This window comes from Grus americana, chromosome 3 (genome assembly GCF_028858705.1).
Source record: "Grus americana isolate bGruAme1 chromosome 3, bGruAme1.mat, whole genome shotgun sequence".
Classification (NCBI taxonomy): Eukaryota; Metazoa; Chordata; class Aves; order Gruiformes; family Gruidae; genus Grus; species Grus americana.
The window spans coordinates 36,938,392-36,958,426 of NC_072854.1; the positions used below are offsets into that span (position 1 = coordinate 36,938,392).

At 44.1% G+C, this 20,035-nt stretch overlaps 1 protein-coding gene across 1 annotated transcript; it reads left to right on the forward strand.

Moving 5' to 3' along the window:
- The first annotated feature begins 686 nt into the window (after positions 1–686).
- Positions 687–5,985, forward strand: LOC129204091 (nuclear receptor subfamily 0 group B member 2-like). Its single transcript, XM_054819405.1, has 2 exons — positions 687–1,266; positions 5,682–5,985. Exons 1-2 carry the CDS (start codon positions 693–695, stop codon positions 5,933–5,935), a joined length of 828 nt encoding a protein of 275 aa, XP_054675380.1. The 5' UTR covers positions 687–692; the 3' UTR covers positions 5,936–5,985.
- The last annotated feature ends 14,050 nt before the right edge of the window (positions 5,986–20,035 follow it).

A 20,035-nucleotide genomic window follows, 5' to 3' on the forward strand; every position in this document is an offset into this window, starting at 1 on the left:
ATGGGGGCAGAAGGCCCAGCACAGCCTGCCTGCACCGGGGCACGGCGGCGAGCAGCACCGGGGCACAGCCTGCCTGCATCGGGACGCAGCCTGCCTGCACCGGGGCACGGCGGTGAGCAGCACCGGGACGCAGCCTGCCTGCACCAGGGCACGGCGGCGAGCAGCACCGGGGCACAGCCTGCCTGCACCGGGGCACGGCGGTGAGCAGCGCCGGGCACAGCCTGCCTGCACCAGGACACAGCCTGCCTGCACCGGGACGCAGCCTGCCCGCACCGGGGCACGGCGGTGAGCAGCACCGGGACGCAGCCTGCCCGCACCGGGGCACGGCGGTGAGCAGCGCCGGGGCACAGCCTGCCTGCACCGGGACACAGCCTGCCTGCACCGGGGCACGGCGGTGAGCAGCGCCGGGGCCGGTGCTGCCGGCGGGCGGAAGCTCTCCCGCTCCCCTGGGGCTACGGCAGCCCTGTGCCATGCCGCCGGCAGCCCCGCCTAATTCGAAACAGACCGGAGCAAGTAAAGTTCAAGGTAACTTTACAGATCGGGGTCATATTACTTTTCAACCGCCGGTGTATATAAAAAGCACGCAATGCCTCGCTGTGTGGCAGAAATGCTCTCCCCTGCCGCCGATGCACAGCTCCACGCGCGCCGTTTCCTGCCACAGCAGGGGCGTCCCACGGGACGCATTCGGCTCTATGGATAGCGAGATCCCAGCTGAGAAATTTGGGAAATGTCAGTGCGAGACACACCGTGCCGACAGCATCCTGTACCAGATCCTTAAGAAAGAGCACGGGGGTGAGACCAAGTGGCACCAGCAGTATCACGGTCCCTACCGCTCCACGGGAAGCCGAGGCTGCTCTTGTGTGGACAGGAGAAGAGTTGTCCTGAAAACACCAGAAGCCACGTGCAGAAGAGCTTCCGAAGTGCTCTCAAAGACTTTAACTTTTATTAGAAACCTGCCTTCTTTTTATCACATGCCTTGGGAGGATCAGGTTGTCCTCATACAGCAGAACTGGGCCCCTCTTTTTGTCCTAGGCCTAGCACAAGAAGGGGTGGATTTTGACCTGAGAGAGATTTCAGCCCCTAGCTTATTGAAAAGAATCCTCCTCAATCAGTCTTTGACAGCTAGCAATGAACTGGGCAGCTCGGCACTGGGAGCATCTTTAGCAGAAGTTCGGAAGTTGAAGAATTTATTGTGGAAATTCTGGGACCTGGACATAAGTGCAAAAGAGTATGCCTATCTTAAAGGAATTATTCTTTTCAATCCTGGTAAGTCCTCCTGGAAATTACACAGATGATTATGTGCCTAGAAGGACATTTTGGCATTTTCATTTACATATAGACAAATGCTTAGTTTTACTCTTTTCTATGAATATAGCTAAATGTTCTCAAAAATCTATATTCCACAATTTAATGATTTTCTGCCTGAAGGCGTTTATTTCCGTTCCTTGGATGTGTGCAGTAGGTCACCCAATGTAAGCCAAAACTGCTTCTATTAGACAAATTTTAAGTCATAAAGCATTAACTGTGTCACTTCCAACTGATTTCCAGTTCAAAGGTAATAGAGCAGCCTCACCCATAGTACAGCAAAGGAGAGATGGTACGTGATGGGAGTATTAGAAGTATTTTAACAAAGAATTCCTCTGTAGCAAGAACACTGGAGAAGATAAAATAATCTGTATCCTCTGATTTTCATCAATGAGGCAAAAGGATATTGCGTTGAGGTCACACAGCTTTTATTTATTCATTTATTTATTTATTTATAGAATCATAGAATCCTAGAATGGTTTGGGTTGGAAGGGACCTTAAAGATCATTTAGTTCCAACTCCCCTGCTACGGGCAGGGACACCCTCCACTAGACCAGGTTGCCCAAAGCCTCATCCAACCTGGCCTTGAACACTTCCAGGGATGGGGCCTCCACAACCTCTTTGGGCAACCTGTTCCAGTGCCTCACCACTCTAACAGTAAAGAATTTCTTTCTGACATCTAATCTAAATCGACCCTCCTTCAGCTTAAACCCATTACCCCTTGTCCTGTCACTACATGCCCTTGTAAACAGTCCCTCTCCAGCTTTCCTGTAGGCCCCTTCAGGTACTGGTAAGCCACAATTAGATCTCCCCGGAGCCTTCTCTTCTCCAGGCTGAACAATCCCAGCTCTCTCAGCCTGTCCTTATTCTTTAGTATCTGTACGTTCAAGGCCCGGGACAACAGTCACGGAGCAAACTCAGACTAGTGATTGTATCCTCTCACTTCTGGTGCCCGGTTCAGCCTCTTTAGGAAGGAAGGTTGCCTAGGTCAGCACCACAGAGTGTGTGAGTCATTAAAAGCTGAGCTCTAAGTCCACTAATGTAAATGGAAAGACTTATGGACTCCAGGCTGCTCTGGCTCAGATCCCCGACTCCTTCCCCAGCAATCACTGCTGTTGGCTGCACTGTCAGCAGTGTGCTATACTTGGGACTGCACCAAAAGGATACTTGAACGCTTCAGTTATTCCATGATATTTTTTGTGGTGAATGGTTTATAGGCTGCTCAAAGGCTGTAGTGACTTTATATCTGTTTCCAATAGGATTCAAATTCTGATTTTTGAGATGTAATGTCATCCAGATGTTTGGTATTGTCTTGTGTATCTATGCTGCAGCATCAAACCAGTGGAGTTGGTTTCAGTGCAAGTTATTTTCTTAATTTTTCACAATAAAATCAGGCTGAAAGACACCACCAGTTATATCCAGGGTGATGATAAGAGGAGAAATCCCCCATCTGCAGCAACTTACACAGTTTAACTATCAGGTATTTTTATTATCTCCATGGATAAATGTGATTTTGACTTAATAAAGGAGAAAACAGTGTTATGTTCTGGATTTGTGCTAACTCCTGCTGCTTCCCTGGGGCGCCATATGAGAGTCCCAGCAGGCCTTGATGCTGTCTCCAGACACCATCCATAGCTTCAGGGAGACTCCCCAGTCCTTAGGTGCGATGACCCTACTCTCTGGAGGCACCTTTCTCTGCGGGCCGCAGAAGGCAGCTGGGAGGACCTCAGTTAAGTCTGGATTGATTCCAGATCAAAGAGTCACAGGCTAACTCTGGGTTGAAACAGGTACTCAAGGATTATACACAGCCCAAACCACCCTTTCTCTACCTGTTTTGCTGCAAAAAAATTTGTACAACTGTCAATTCACAATTATTATTTTTAATAGTTTTTGCACACTTTCCACCAAACTCAGAAAATGTTTTCTACATACATGCAGCACAATTTCAGCTGCCCTCTTAGTTTTAGCTTGATGTTTGGCCAAATCCCAATATAGACCTCAGTTCAAAGTGGATTTCAGGCAGTCACCGGCAGCAACAATGCTAAACCCTCTCCTGGATCATGGAGTACCTCACGTGGGCTCCTACCCTGTACCTTTTATTCCTGCTAGGACCACCAAAACTGGCTGAGGCAAAGGGGAAGGACCAGGCACGGAGCAGTCCAGAGCTGGGTTATGAGTTGGAGTTCAACAGCACTGGCCACAGCAGCACAGCTAGGCCAGTGCTTGGAGAAGCAGCGTGACAAACAAATATGGCAGAGCTTTGCTTGTGGCCTAAGTGATCTCTTGTGGCATAGAGATTGTGCTTACTATCATAAAAAAATCCATTTGGGGACAGGGTGGCAGGCAGCATGGGGTGTAGATCCTCCCACTAAAGCACAATTTGTGCAGTACTTCTGTGCGGGAGGCTCTGGCTGGGTTACTGATTGACCATGTCTGGGCCAGCAAGAACCTGTGAAGGAGAAAGCGTGCGCCCAACCCCTGAGGGCAAACAGGCAGCCCTGCACCAACAGAATCCAGGCTCTCCAGAACATGTTGCCATCCCTGCTCTTTGCAGGGGTGCTGTGGCTGGGTGACTTTGGAGAGGTCAAAGTGTATATGGGCGAAGGGTCTGGCTGCAAGGCCTTCTCCAGGACTCAGGCAATAAGTCAAAGGAAGGAGCGGGTAGGACTTTCCCAGAGTGTGGTGAAGCTGCTCTTGCTGCTTTTGACAATTGTCTGAAAAGCAATGGGAACTGCGCAGTGAAGAGATGGGAACTGTGAAAAACAGTGCTGTTATTGTATCAGTGCCATATATATATATATTTATGGATAAATAAATATATATATATATAAAAAACTCCACCAAGGCTGTGACAGGACTTCTGTTAAAAAAGATGCTCTTAAAAGAGGTTTACAGTTCAGCTGGAAATGTGTTTGACTGAATATTATTACAACAGATCTCAGAACAAGAAGTTTCTCATTATTTGTAAATTAAAACCAGTGTTTGATTACATATAAAAGAAGACCAAATGGGGAAATCAAGCAAATTTGAAGGGCTTCCTTTCCATGAAAAAGCTAACACTTGGAACCATCCTCACAGATTGCAGCTGGTGGTAATCCTGGGGGAGGAGAAGACTTTGCCAAACCCTTCATTTCTAGCTAGCCTGGTTGCAGGCTTTACTGAGGCTTCTTCTCCTCTGGCAGTGATATCTAGGGAGAAGAGAGCTGCTGAAGACTGTCAAAGGGCAGTCAGCCACAGACTGAAAAAAACCCAACCAGGTTGGTTTTGCCTTAGTACAGAGCACTAGGTTAGAAGGCAGAACCTCCCACACTTAAACAAATGATCCTGCATGAAACACTCCTCAGTCTAAGCTCTTCAGATCCCATCCCAGGGAGGTGTGGAGTCAGTCACTGTAAAAGATGCTAAACAGGCCTGGAGTCTGTGTTGGGAGATAGGTTAAAATAAGATGTGGGAGGCAGGAGAGGCAGAAGTCAAAACTTAGGGATTCATGCTACCCCTGTCCAGGCTGCAGCAATTCTAGGAAAGAAGAGATGGTGTTATCTTCAGGTGGTGAGGACAGGAGGCAACAGGTTGCTGAGAGCCACATGACAAAGCAAGGTTCCTTTGAACTGATCCCTGACATACACAGAGACCCTCAATGAGCCAGCAGGTTTGAAGTCACATGCTATGGGAGATATGTCATTGAGGGTCAAGACCATGGCTCCATAAGGCAGAGACCTCTCCCTCTTCAGAAATGGCTGAGGAAAAGGCGTAGAAAACCAGGAAATACAATTACCTATGCTACTCTTGTGGGTCATGATACATCTCACAGGGAACCTTTATACTCTTTTTAGACTGTAAATGAAGATATCTAGATAGCGTGGTCAACCATAGTGCCCCAGCTTAGTCTAGCAAGCAGAGGCAACAGGTGGAGGGAGATGGAGCTGGGTAGACTGGAAACCTATGTCTTCACACTGCCAGCCTGCTCGCTGCTCCAAGGCACTGCCTCCATCTTCCTGATGTTACCTACCTATTTTAGATCAGAGCTGGAACGTTTCCACCTACTCAGACTACAGCCTCAGCACCACTTGGTGGGTAGACAACACTATAAAGCTTCTTCTCCATCTGTACTGAGTCAAAGTTACCTCCTGTTACCATTTCAAAGCTGGATTTAATGTAACAGACTAGATTCCAATGTGCTTACAATTCTCCTCAATGTTCCTTCAAACTATTGAACTATGCATATCTTCTTTTTCAAAAAGGTATGTTTACAAAGTTTTTATTGTTTTCTAGAGAAAGTTGTACTATAAGCTAAAAAGCCAGACACTCATCATTATGAGGGGCACGGAATGAAAGTGTTTACTCAAGATTTATTATTTTACTTTTTGTTTTGACAGGATGCCATGTCTTAAAATGTCTCTCCTATGTACAAACACTGCAGCAGGAAGCTCAGCAAGCCTTGATGGACTTTATCGCAATGATGTTCAATAGAAACCTAGGCAGGTTTGCTTGGATTCTTCAGCTAATTGCCTCTCTTCAAGACATTGATGCAGATGCTATTGAAGAACTCTTCTTCAGGCCTGTCCTAGGAGAGGCCACCCTAAATGTATTACATCCAGAAACCCTATATATCAAGCCACACTTGCTTTGAAAACAGATGACATCTGTGCTCTCAAATACCTGTTTTTGAAGAGATGAGAACATTTAATGAGCTAAACACATTTCAAATAAATAATTGATGCATCTTTGTAAGCCATATATATTTTTTGTATGATGAAGTAATTTTATAACATTTTGGAATTGAAAGCAGAGATATCTAAGCATTTCATGATTCAGTGTGCTTTCAAAAATCTTTAGTCTAACATATTCAAAGACTGTCTAGGAGCACCAGCATACTTTCCAGTTGTGCTAGGTTCAACCGCATTACTTCTAGTGAGCACTTTATAGCTGTTGAAAACTATACTATATGCTTTTGGCTTTCAAGAAGTTTTTGCTTTCAGGAAAAGGGGCAGTGGTAAATTTTATTCAGTGCATCACCAACTGAAGATGAATAGATACATAAAAGGCTGATCAATGGCAAAATCAGTATAAATCCTTCCTTTTCCTGGGATGTCATTCCCTGATCCCAACCCCTTTTCTGTTCCACTGAGAACTCTAGTCCTTGGCTGTAATTGCTTGATAGAGCTCCTCCTTACTAGCTGCATTCTAGTAGGTTCCTTTTCTAAGTCTTGCAGTAAAATGTGGGCATTAAATCCCTCTCCCATTATTCACAAAGTCATTCCCTGACTAAGAAACTCAACAGTATGATTCAAAAATGTGTTGACTAGACAAAAGCCGTCATTCAGGATTGCTTCCAGGATGGGAATAACAAAGGCTGAAAGCTACTGTGTTATGCCATAAGCAGCAGAACTAATGTAGCCCAGTATCCTACTTATTTAAAACCTTTAGCCTTCCCCGCACCCTTTTATAATTACCCTCACTTCCCTCCAAACAGATGGCAGATGTTCCTTGGACAGCAGAAATGCTGAAATATGGTTTCCTACAGATGTGTACAATGTGTTCCTCCATCTCTCACTGCAAGAGTTCCACGTCTCCACCTCCAAGTGTGCTATGGCATGCCCTACAACATTTAGCTGTCTCCTATCTGTCTGGCTGGAGAAGAGGCAGCACGTGTTGGGATTGACGCCAAGCTATGTGTGTGCTGACTGGTCATCCGTCAGGATAAAAAAACCATTGGGCTTACACATTAGCTGCAGTAAGGGAAGCTATTTGTTTCTCTCTCCCGTCCCATTCCTTTCTCAATGGTTTCCATGAAACTTAGAGGAATTAATTTCTGAGTTTTTTTCAGCTGAGGGTCCAATCTAGCTTTCTTTGGCAAGGGGGCTCAAAAATCACCAAATAGGGACTGACAGGCAGGTAGACCGACAGGAGGACAAACAGTATGATAGCTTAATCCATTCTTAGAAAGTCAAGCTAAAATCGTAAGAAAAAACCCAACTCACATTGATATACATGCACACATCAACAAATATTTACAGAGATGGATGTTCGCAGGACTTTAAAAGAAAGTCGGTCAAGGAAAAAAGAAGTTTAAACAATAATAAGAGTTTACTACCTACCACTTCTGACTAAATACCACACATTTTTCCCTCACTTTGGTAACTGAGGAATGAATTGTAAAAATAAGGGGAAAAAAGCAAACCCCAAACAAGACAAAACAACTAAGCCCCTGGGTAGATCATGGAAGTAACAACCTCTACAGTAAACACAACTCACCTTCCTATGTTACAAGCTAACCAAACCTTTCAGAAATTAGGCTCTTTGGACTGATGTTTTCCATGGAAACCCCCCAGGCTACCAGTTTTCAGTAGTTTTTTGTTAAAATGTCTCAATAGTATTGCCACAGATCAAGTGGTGTGTGGTAACAGGATATTCCATGGTTAGTTGTTTGTGTTAGTGAATGGAGACATTAGTTCCAGAGGTTTGCTTTTTGTATGTCCTTTTTTAAGATTCACCCAAGCAGTATACATCCAAAAATTGTATTTGTACATTTGGTATCAACAATATCATATGGTAGTAGATGTACGAGTTTGTCTCTCTCAAACGCCTCCCAAGTCCTAATGGCTTCTACCTACTGGCTACTACAAATTCTCCCCTTGCCCAGGTGACAGAGCAGCGCAGGCCAGGGCTGCGGGAGTGGGACCCTGCTGGCCTTGCCCATGCAGCACCTTCTGCAATGAGAAGGGGATGAAGATCCCCGCTCTGATCTCGGTGCTCCCACTGCTGGTGTGAAGAGAGCAGAGAGGGGAAGAAACATCCTCAGCTCAGTGGGAATAGTGAGGAATTTTGGATAGAGGTAAAAAGTACAGGAAACATGTATAAGAGAAATAGTCATGGGTGGCTAGAGACAGGAGGAAAAAGGGAGAACAAAAAAAAAGCAGGAGGAGAGGACAGAAGCATCTTATTAATAGAGCTAATTTCTGTGTAGTGTCCAGCTTACCTTCATAAGCCAAAGGCCTGCTCAGTGACTCACCAACAACCTGAACCCAGGACAGGGTTCACGATTCAGTAGCTACTGAGAGCACATCAGACAGTCTCTGCTCACAGCTTTACTTATCAAAATCTACTTTGAGGTCTTTATCTTCAAGGTATACATTGGCTTCAATTCAACTTTCTTTGAATTGGAGGGCACAATGCCAACGAGTTGCCATGGCTTGGCTCACCTGGAAGACAATGCTGTATTTGCTGACTACCCTTTTAGCCTGACGGGTGTCTATGTAACCAGCTGTCTGAAAAGAATGCCTAGCGCTCCACAGTGAAGATCATGGTCAACGTCTTCAAGATGGCGTTACCTTCTACCACGAAGGTAAATACTAGGCTGCAAAGGGAAGTCCCACAAGATCTGATGCTCATGGACCTCACCTCATTGTGCTCTGAATACAAGATTCAGTCCTTCAACAGATCTTTAACAAAATACATCTTCTTTAGTATTTATGCAATTAAAAAACTCAACAATACTGAGCTAAAGCTGTATGTAACCAAACATTCCCCATCTCACAGATCTGATCACAGAGAGAGCATGAACGTTAATAATCATTTGCTTGATATCCAGTTCAAAGGGGATGAGATACTATTGTCTTGCTGAGGGCAGAGTAAGAATCTGTATCTATAGTAATTAAGCTGCATATGATGGTGTGGGCTGTGAAGGTACAAGAGGCAGGCAGGAACAGGAGAGGTGAGGGATCATGAGCAGAGACTGGGAGAAAAGCAGGAGCTCTCTCTGGAAGGAGGAAAGGCACCGCATAAGGCAGCCTTTAGAAGTCCATGGAAATAACACATTGGAATGGAGAAGCAGAGGCAGAAATGAACAGAAGGCAAGAGAAAGGTAAGGGAAAATTTCCTACACACAGTCTCCCCCCCCCCCCCCCAAAAAAAAAGAAAAAAAAAAGAAAAAGAGAAAAAAACAACGAGGGGAGAAAGGTTTGTCACCCCTTCCTTCAGGTTCTGGAATTGAAACCAGAAGCAGAAGCACTGGGTCTCCGGCTGTGAAATCCACCAGTAAATTATGTGTATCCACCCCCCTCTAGTGCCCAGGAGATGACAGTATTGCCACCACCTAGAGTATGAGCTTAGCTGATGAAGACCTGACAAATAAAGTACCTGGTGCTGGTCAGGAACCAGGCAGAGCTTTCATTCAGAGACAACTCTCCTTTCCCAGTTGCTGAATTTTTCAAAATACTGTATGACAATATTTTAAAATTGTTAGAAGAAACCTATATTTGCAAAATCAAGAATGAAAAAGTAAATTCAATTTGCGAAACCTTACTCCAGCCTCCTTCTGAATATTATCATAAGCTCTTTTAATGATCTGATTACAAACTCCTGTGGTTTCCCCTCAGGACTCCCTTCCTTACGTGGGGCAAGGAATGGCCTGTGCTGTGGGAATTTGTTACGACTGTGCAATGGAGGAGGCTGCTACCTGCTAAGGCTCAGCTGCTTTCGTTGCAGCACCAACATTGCAGAACCTGGATTAAAACGGGTCTGCAGTGACAGAAACAATGCTCTTCCAGTTAAATCGGATGAATGACACCTTACTGTCTGTGTGGCAACCACATAAACTCAAGTGGCATTATTCCAGGCACTCCAGAGTGGCATGTATCCCAGAATAAAGCTGCTACTAACAGTGTTAAACTGGAATAAAACTTTTTCTTTTTTTCATAGTGGCAAACACAGGGTCTGGGGAAGCATGGTTTGCAGAATTCAGTAGGCTCTCACAGCTGCAACCCAGGTCACAACAAACTGTGTCTCACACTTCCAAAATGATGTATAGTACTGTAAGCACTGAAAAAATCAGTTCCCAAAGTGCTTTGAATGGCTCTAATCTCACTGCTTTCATTCCTCCTTTGTCAAAAGACTTCATAATAAATTGCCTCTTTTTGTGACAGATCTCTGAAGACATTAATCAGTGTTTGTAAAGAGCTAAAAAATGCTATCATAGAATCATGGAATGGTTTGGGTTGGAAGGGACCTGAGCACCTTAGAAAATCCCACTGAAAATGAATAATTCTGTGTTCTGTGCTATATGCAGTAGCACACAATAAAATATTGCAGAGGCCTACACATTATAAGGAAAGGATAAAAAAAGATGCTGAAGAGTAGGAGCTAGTAAGCCGTGAGTGAGGCAGTGATCCTGTAGCAAAAATAACATGCCATTTGCTATGGTGGGATCCACCTTGCAAGTGAGTCACTTGCACTCTCTCTAGAGCAGAGACAGAGGAGCACGGTCCAAGGGAGATGCGTGTCCCTTAGACACCTCTCTTAGCTTTGGATGAATCACACTATGAAGTGCTTTACCTCTGCCTATTGATACAGCTAAGGAGCCTACCTGACCATTTGAGATTCATTGCCTAACTTTCAGATGGTAAAAGTGAGATTAATCCCACCTCTACAACATCTACAGACGCGGTGTGGATCCAGTTTGCACATGCAATATTAACTTTAATGTCTTCTAATATTAGTATGCTTGGCTTTGCAGTCCTGATCTTCTTTAAACAGCAGGTTTTAGACTTATGCTTCCAGCTAAACGTCTATTTCTAATAAACAACAGGTATCTGATATAGGCTTGGAAACAAAGATAGTTCAGTGATTTTATTCACTTGTCCAGAAAGGCCTAAGAAGACACACTATTCTCTGAGAAAACATTCATCTCTTTTAAGTAATACCAGATTTCAAAGCCACATGGGACATCATACTCATCTCTGTGTCCTTATCTATATCAATATTTCTACATTTTTTTTTCTGTGCAATGACTTCATTTATTATCTCTTTTGTAGAAACAAAGGTATTTCATTCAAAATCTAAAATTCCACTTTTGCTAGAAAGCACTTGCAAGGCACAATCTCAGTCTTAGATATAACTTTATTTGAAGTTGAGCCAACTATTGTAGGGTACAGATGTGTGAGAAACGCAGTGCTGTACTTCATATTAATATAGTCACACCAGGAAAGATATGCCGCTTATTTCCATCACATGTCCACTGATAAAAGCAACCTAACTCAAAAAAAAAACCAAAAACAAAAACCCCTGGAGAGAAGTTTCTATAATAAAGGTATAGGCTAAAGAAGCTCCAATTCTTTTAATGACAAAAAGGGATCTCACTGAAGCCAGTGGTACTAATTGCACAGAAATTCTCAATCTTTTCCAGTGGGGCCAGAAGAGGGGAGGGTGAGTCAGTAGCTCAGTTTTGCTTGGGCTTGTTATCAACTGTTGTCGTAGGTGAGGTTGTGATTTTGAAAGTACAAGTTGTCATTCTTCCTGTGCGCTCGCACTCCCTCTCCCTCTCCCTCTCTCTCTCTGCCTGGGGGGGGTAGCAGAAATGTTGCAAGATGAAGCACTCCACATCTCACCTAAGATAAGAACTTCTTAATCAAAGGAAGACATGGCCACAGCTATCTGCTAGCAGGTAATCTCAGGAGCCAAGAATGCAAAGCTTCAAGTAGCGTGGGAATGGTCCCATTTCAGCCGCAGCGGAAAGAGTGTGAGCGACACACACACACACTCACGCAAGCATAGATGTTTACTAGGAGGGCAAAATGGAAATTTAGTGTGGTCGAGACAGCAGTCAGGATGGCAGGAGAGGAATTTGCAAAATAAAGGTCTTGTTTATGTGCATGATCACGCAGTGAAGGATCTAATAATCTTTCCCCACCAGGATCTTATTAGCAATTAAAAATAATCTGTCATATGCCTATACTATACAAACATTTGCTTCCACATATACAAATATCAGTGCATTGGAACGTAACTTGATGCAGCAGACAGCTGTGGTCACTGCAGCATGAGCAGGGGGCTGTACTTTTGTTGAGGAGCAATGCAACTTCTGGGAACATGACGTGAAGTATGATGACAGACAAGGAAGGGATGCTCTAACTAGGAGGAACAGTGGCATCATCTCCACTGTGCTGTGTTCTCTAGGAACTCAGCACAACTGGGAGGGCAATCAAAGATGTAAGAGTAAGTTGTTGTTACTGGTGATGTCATACACAATTTTGGTGAATCAGACTTCAGTCTGCCATCACGCTGTCATACAGAAGTGACCAGAGAGATGTTGCACACGGCTCCTGAGTGTGCTGCTGTGGTACCCTGGATTAGTAGATGTTGCTACTACATTTCTTCTGGGATCTCAGCCCTGCTACGACAGCTTGTACAGTTCCTGCACCCCTCATCTGAGTATTCACACTCATCTGAGGCACTGAACATGTAAGCCATGCACAGCCCTCTGAGGGTGTATGGATAGGTGTGGACTCCCTCGCCCACACTCCAAGTTAGGCAAAAGCAAGCCAGTTCAGATCTGAAAGTCATGTATTTGCACAGATTTAACAACTTGGGCACAGCCCTGGGCCACTCCAGCTACACAGATTCCAGAGGTGGGTGGCATCCAGTTGGCTTGGAAAGTGAGTGAAGCAAATGTGTGTCTGTCTGCACCTGTCCTGGTCAATATATATGAGTCAACAGCATCATTATTAGGAAAATAAGATTAGGGCAGGGACTAGGAAGGCCCTCCTATAACATCCAGTCTGGTCTCTCTCATCATGGATATCAATCTTCTATATGATTACATCCCCAAACTCAGCTCCACCTGAGGATAATCTAGGATGTGTTTGCACACTCTAGTCCTAATGGAACAGCACCCAGAGCCTCCTGATCTGATGGTTAGGAACTTTCTAATCCCAATTCTAGATTATTAATGACTAATACATGCACGTTCTGTTTTGTACTATTATTGTCATTCCATTCAAATAGCTTTTCTCACTCCAAGGTGTTCATCCAAGACATTTATAGACAACAGTTGTATACGCTATTGATCTGCCTCTGTCAGCCACTCCTGCCATCCCTCCTCTGATGGTTTTCCACTTCTAGTCCACATCTCATTCTCTTGTTTTTGTCTGATGGCTTAACATTATGTTCACTTGATTTGCTTTAGTCAGAGCATGAATCTCTCTGGCATAGAGTTGTATCTCAGATTTGCTCCCATCGGTCTCTCCTTCACCTGGAGGTCATTTTGCTTCCTGTTCAATGTCATAGTCTCATGCATGGCCTCATTGCTCTGTCTTAGGCTCCACCTCTTAGCTATCTCAATCATATCTTCCTCTCCTCTGTTGCAACTGGCTTCCCTAATTTTCTCTTTTGCCATTCCACCATCTGCCTGATTTTTCACATCCCTTTCCATTACTGCAAATTCATTTCTCAACTTATTTTTCTCTATCAGTTAGTCTTTTTTGTTTTTGTTTTGCAACTGCATCCTTCTTCCTCCTTAACCTTCAGGTTCTTTTCCTAGATCCCAGCCTTAAAGAAAGGATGAAAATCCTCAGACCTCCTCCTACAAATTGCTACACAAACCATCCTTGCTGTTGTTTGTTTTGGACAGGTAGAGCACTGCTTGCAAGAGTAGTTTTTCCTTTGGTCTTGTCTGTAACAGTCTTTCACAAGAAGGTGAATGTGTGCAGTCGTAGGCATTAGCTTTGACAGTACACATGAAACCATCAGTAGGTCTTGTACCACCTCCTGGCACATTTGAAGGAAAACAGCCCGAGGCATTAATCTACTGCAATGTAAATCATCCCACTATCTTGCAGACCTGAACAAAACCACTCCTGTTTTCTATCTCATCCTACTTCTTGTTATCATCTTCTCAGCATGCTAAGAAAAGTGTACTAAGAAAGCACACTTCTTTCCTTCCACTAATCTAATTTCTGGGTGATGTGACCTAGCAGAGAAGACAGAGCAAGATGGTATAGAGCATGAGTCTTCACAGAGTCATCATACGCCTAGGAAATACACTTTGTCCTGCTGCTCTCCTGAATTTTTCAACTTCTCCAGCTAACCTTCTTATACTGTCCTGCCTGAGATCCCCCTTTCAAAGGAAACTCTGTCATTCATTAATTTGAGTTAGTTCTGACCAAGGGTTTTCCTCCTATCTTATAGTGAAATGTTATCCCTTCTTTGCATTCTGAAATTTATTTCAGTTTACTGGGGGGCTCCTCAAAAAAAAGTCCTGGAAAGTACAGATTTACAGTTTATTACCTAGACAGTTTAAGAAAAACAAACTGATGTATCTCTGTAAAAGGAGATGAGGCAGAATAGCAATAAAAATTAATAATATTTTTTTTGGTGCTGAAGTAGATAATTTGTCATGTCCTTGTCTTTATTACATCCACCTCAGAAAGTAGATGGAAGACACAAAATCCTGCAAGGGGAGCTGAACTTTGTCCTCTTGGACACAGGTCAGGAGAAATCCAAAAAGTGTTTGTGACCACTCATGCAAACAACTATAACTTCTAAGGAGGATCCAGTGAGACTAAATCTTGTTTAGGTCCTTGCATTCTCAACATATGACAATATCTTAGAACACGCTTATTCTCTTCTGGGGCAGACTGGGACAACACTTTCACATCTGATTGTAAAACAATGGAAGGACCAAAGGCACAAATGGAAATTTTCAGGATTTGGGCCCAGCTGAGTAAGCAGCTCTTGACATTTCTGATACAACTGTGAAGAACATCATATGGAAAACAGTCTGATAACAGATGAACAGGCTTCTCTAGCTTCAGGCATATGGTAACCCACATGTGAATCATGCAGACCGAAAAGACCTTTCCTTTCTGGAGATCCAAATATTTCATACTACTTATCCGTGGTTTAAAAAACATAACGCACGATAAGTGATGAGCTTGATCTTTATGATTGTTCCTCCCTTTTCCACAAAGATAAGTAAATCACCTCTGCCCCACACCCAGTCAACAGCATTAACCAATGTACTGTTAGGCACCAAGCTAGTGAGAGCACAGCAGCAGCATCAGTAGTTACAAGCAGAGATCACTTCATGTGAAATCCAAGCCAGGGGTCACAGTGTGCTGTGGACTGCGGGGGCAAATTACCATGTGCACACAGCTTGCACTGCATGTTGTATTGCATGACACCTACCTGTTCCCAGCAGCCTGTCCTTCAGAGAGCCTGGACAGCCCCATTGAACACAACCCCCTCAGAGAAACACGCTTGCTTGGTGAATCCTGTTTTCCATCAAGTCTTTCACAGACAGCAATGGTTGGCTATCAAACGGGTCACAATGCACCAGAAAAAATATCACTCGTTTGGTTTCAGACAGGGCCCAAGTTCAGTCTGCCTACACAATGCATCGCCTTGTGCGGTGGGTTGACCCTGCCTAGGGGCCAGGTACCCACCAGAGCCGCTCTATCACTCCCTCTGTCACACTTAACTTATCACTCGCTCTATCACACTTAACTAGACAGGGGAGAAAAAGTACAACAAAAAGCTTGTGGGTCGAGATAAGGACAGGGAGAGATCACTCACTAATTACTGTCACGAGCAAAACAGACTGAACTCAGAGAGGGAATTCATCTAATTTATTACTAAGCAAAACAGAGTAGAGCAATGAGAAATAAAATCAAATCTTAAGACACCTCCCCCCACCCCTCCCATCTTCCCGGGCTCAACTTCACTCCCAGCTTCAACCTGTCCCCCTCAGCGGCACAGGGGGACGGGGAGTAGGGGTTACGGTCAGTTCATCTCACGGTGTTTCTGCCGCTTCTTCCTCCTCAGGGGGAGGACTCCTCTCATCGTTCCCCTGCTCCAACATGGAGTCCCTCTCACGGGAGACAGTCCTTCATGAACTTCTCCAACGTGAGTCTCTCCCACGGGCTGCAGTCCTTCACGAACTGCTCCAGCGTGGGCCTCTCCCACGGGGTGCAGACCTTCAGGAGCAAACTGCTCCAGCGTGGGGTCCCTCCCACAGGGTCACAAGTCCTGCCAGCAAACCTGCCCTGGCGTGGGCTCCCCTCTTCACGGGTCCACAGGTCCTGCCAGGAGCTTGCTCCAGCGTGGGCTTCCCAGAGGGCCACAGCCTCCTCAGGTGCCTCCACCTGCTCCGGCGTGGGGTCCTCCACGGGCTGCAGGTGGAATCTCTACACCCCTTCATCCTTCCTCCATGGGCTGCAGGGGGACAGCCTGCTTCACCATGGTCTTCACCACAGGCTGCAGGGGGATCTCTGCTCCGGTGCCTGGAGCTCCTCCTCCCCCTCCATCTGCACTGACCTTGGTGTCTGCAGAGTTTCTTACATCTTCTCACTCCTCTCTCCGGCTGCAAAAGCTCTCCCTCTCTAACTGTTTTTTTTCCTTCTTAAATATGTTATCACAGAGGTGCTGATTGGCTTTGCCTTGGTCAGCGGCGGGCCCGTCTTAGAGCCGGCTGGCATTGGCTCTATCAGACACAGGGGGAGCTTCTAGCAGCTTCTCACAGAAGCCACCCCTGTAGCCCCCCCCAGCTACCAAAACCTTGCCATGCAAACCCAACACACCTTGCCCATGATGTCCCTGGCTATGCTGCATCTTTTCTGGGATATCCATAACCTATGGAGTTGTAAGGTAGGAAAAGAGTAGTGATCTATGGATCGACTGCAAGACTAATCCATTTGGAGTACTAAGACTGCTGTCAGGTGCTGAGGCTGATGGTATGCTGAATTAGCTTCTGTCCTGTTTGACAGCTTTCTGAAATCCGTGAGTTTTTTGTGAAGGAAAAAAATGGCTGTTGAAGGTGACCCACCTTTTATGCCAAGAGCCATGGTGGCCATGGGACTGTGATGTGCACAGGCAGTAAGACTTCTATTTGGAAGGAATCTGATTATCTGCAATCCAAATTAATAGGATCTGTTGCTTAAGTCATCTTGTAGTACCACCATTATGATTGGGTTTGAGATTTTTAACTATTGAAGATTCCTGTTCAGATACAGTTTCCCACAGGATTGCCTATGTCTGAACTGGGCGGATAAAACACAGTGACTGAAACTCAGGGGCTGTGATGAAAAATACTGGATCAAAATCCAAGCAGACATGTATATCTCACAAATACTGAGATTACAGCTTGTGTGCTTACTGTCAGTGTTCTCAGGCAACGCTGGGGCTGAGCTGGGGGAACAAAGGTCCCCTTGCTTCCAGACGCGATTGCCTGGGACAAAAGAGACACACTGTAGGCGTTCTGTGAGTTGCTGCCACACATTTTTCTGTGAATAATGGATTTCAGTCTCTCTACTGTCACTCACTCAAGTCACGTTACAACTGCATTGAGCTGAATTTCTCTGCATATCAGACAAATCAGTAACAAATCAACAAAATGTCCCTCCTGTGCTTTTCCTCCTTTCAAGTGTTAGCTTAACAAATGGGTACGGCAAACTGCAGCTGTATCATATTTTCTGGAATTGTTACTTCTTTCTTTGGCATCAGTTTATTACATAAACATATGGAAAAATCTGCACCAGGACTTTCCAGTTAAGCACATGTGACAATATGTGTGGCGGAGTTCCTAAGAGCTCGAGGGAATAAGAATAAATCTTTTAGGGGCTACTCCTGCCAGGGACTTAATTCTATGTCTCTGGGAAAAGCTGAGCATAGGCATCCTTAACTCCAACAGTCACTGGTAGCGGAATTAACTTCCCGTACATCCATCATCGAGTGAGTTATCAAGCAGGCAAGTCTTGCTCTGTGATTCCTGCCACCTACCCTCTCACCCGTGACATCCACTGCAAGTCTAAAATCAGCAGCCATCTAGATTTAGAGAAACAAACGCTGCTGACAGTATACATTCACTATCCTTTTACATGCACCCACTTATCTGTCTGCCTGGGTATCTAAACCCCATCACTTCAATCTTCTTGTACCTATGCTCTGTAAAATGTCCTTATTTATAGCTGGACCCAGACAAAAGCCTAGCCCTTACAACCAGTTTAGAATCAAGACTCCCAAAAGAATAATAAAAAGTTTCTTGCCTCCCACTAATGCCTGCTGGAATTAGCCTGGCCTAGAGGCTACTTCCAACAGTCAGATTTCACCTGACCAGAAGCCAAAGTAGAGGTTAGAAGTAGAGATAGAACTGTGGTCAGATTTAATTTTTAGAGGACTCCCAGTAGGATGAATGCCTTGTTTTTTTCTCATTTGACAAAAGGATTGCACAGAAATGAAATCTGAAACAGTCTTGATGAAAGCAGTGAGCCCTGTTGGTAAGTCATTTAATAATTAACTAGACAAAGCTCTTGACAGTTCACAGTAGGAAATATTTCTGATTCAAAAAGGGTGGAGAAAACAATATGACAGATCTGTATTTCAACATATGTATGACATTTCATCAAGTAAATCTTTATTGTTCCCTGCCACCTAATGGTGTACATGAAAAATTACAAATCAGTAAGACAATTCTCAAGTTATGCTATTTCTAATAGACTTTGATATATTTATTTAAATATAAAGAAATATCAAGGTTATGGATGAAAATGTGAATTACTGTTACTGTTACTATTACTGGCTTTCAGTGAGAGCCAGGTTGCCTAATTTAGTCTGAATTCTGGGTGTTCGTGAAGCTGTATTTCTACATTAAATGCCTGTGCTGTCTATGGGTGCCTCTGAAAACCCACTACAAGATATTCAGTTCATCTAAATTAAACTTATGCAGAAGTTTGTCACATACCTACTTGAAACAATTCTTTATATTAAAAAAAAATAGAAAGAATCAGTGCATAGCATTGCCACAACCTAGCTGGGTTTTTGAATGATGCACAAAAATGTTGAACCAATCTTAGATTTTCCCAGAGCCATATGAACTGCATGAGTATTAAGCATTCCTACTTTGAGTGGTAACCAACAGAATTTGCAGGTACTCTGTGGTGATGAAAATCTTTAGACAAAAAAAAAGGTATAGAAAGATATACTTTTTTTATGTTAAAATTAAAAATGCACTTACACATTTTTTGCTGGGATGAAGAAAATGGATTGGGTGAAGGAAAAAAAATATACCACAACCAGCTACCTTATTTAAAGATGGCTACAGGCAGGTGAAAGCACTGGTGCAGACACCAGTCCCACACCGACTGTAGCATTAGAATGTGAATACGAACCAATACTCAAAACCTTTGTAAATCAGCCTAGGAAAAAATACGTAGAACATTCTCTAACTGCAAAGATGGTTGAACTAAAAGGGAGAAGTACATAGAAGGAAAAAAATATGCCATTTGGATTAAATTTAGGAGAACTGACAGCTGAGTATGGGGTTTTGCTTTTATAAAAATAGTAGCATAGGTGTCCCTAGAGTATGATCTATTTTGGGGTAGCTTTGATTATTCACACCCTGAATACAGTTTTTTCCAGTCTTCTCATGTTTGAGAGCAATGAAATGTGGGCCTGGATACTGCACTCACTTGTGCAATATTGCCTCTCTGGCTACTGATACTAGTTCAACAAATGGGCAAGTGATGCATAGAAATTGATGTCTCCATACTTGAAGTCTAAATGTTACAATTGTATGGCAGCAGTATGACTTGTTCACTTGCTGGTAGAGTACAAATTCTTTATGTTTAATTTACAGAAATTACTATTAACATTATGGGGTGAGATTTACTATTTTTGTAACTGATCACAGCTCCCACTCTGATCAGCAGCGCAAAGTCAGCCTGTGGCAAGGCAAACGAAATCTCCAAAACTTATTTAAACCTGTGGAACATGTTGCTCGGTACACAGTTATCTCTAGAGCAGTACCTGCCAGCGGCAGGCAGAACACTGCGGAAACCTGTAGGGAACTCACGTGATCCAAAGGTGACTTCTTTAGATCACTTGACTGTTATTTAAAGCCAACTAAACTGAATAAACCCACATCTGACAACAGATAATTCATGGACAGTGGACTTTCCTT

Bases quoted from the DNA above. Each gene is read 5' to 3' on its own strand.
- LOC129204091 (XM_054819405.1), top strand. From the start codon at position 693: ATGGATAGCGAGATCCCAGCTGAGAAATTTGGGAAATGTCAGTGCGAG. The intron at 1,267-5,681 runs GTAAGTCCTCCT...TTGTTTTGACAG, and splicing joins AATTATTCTTTTCAATCCTG to GATGCCATGTCTTAAAATGT.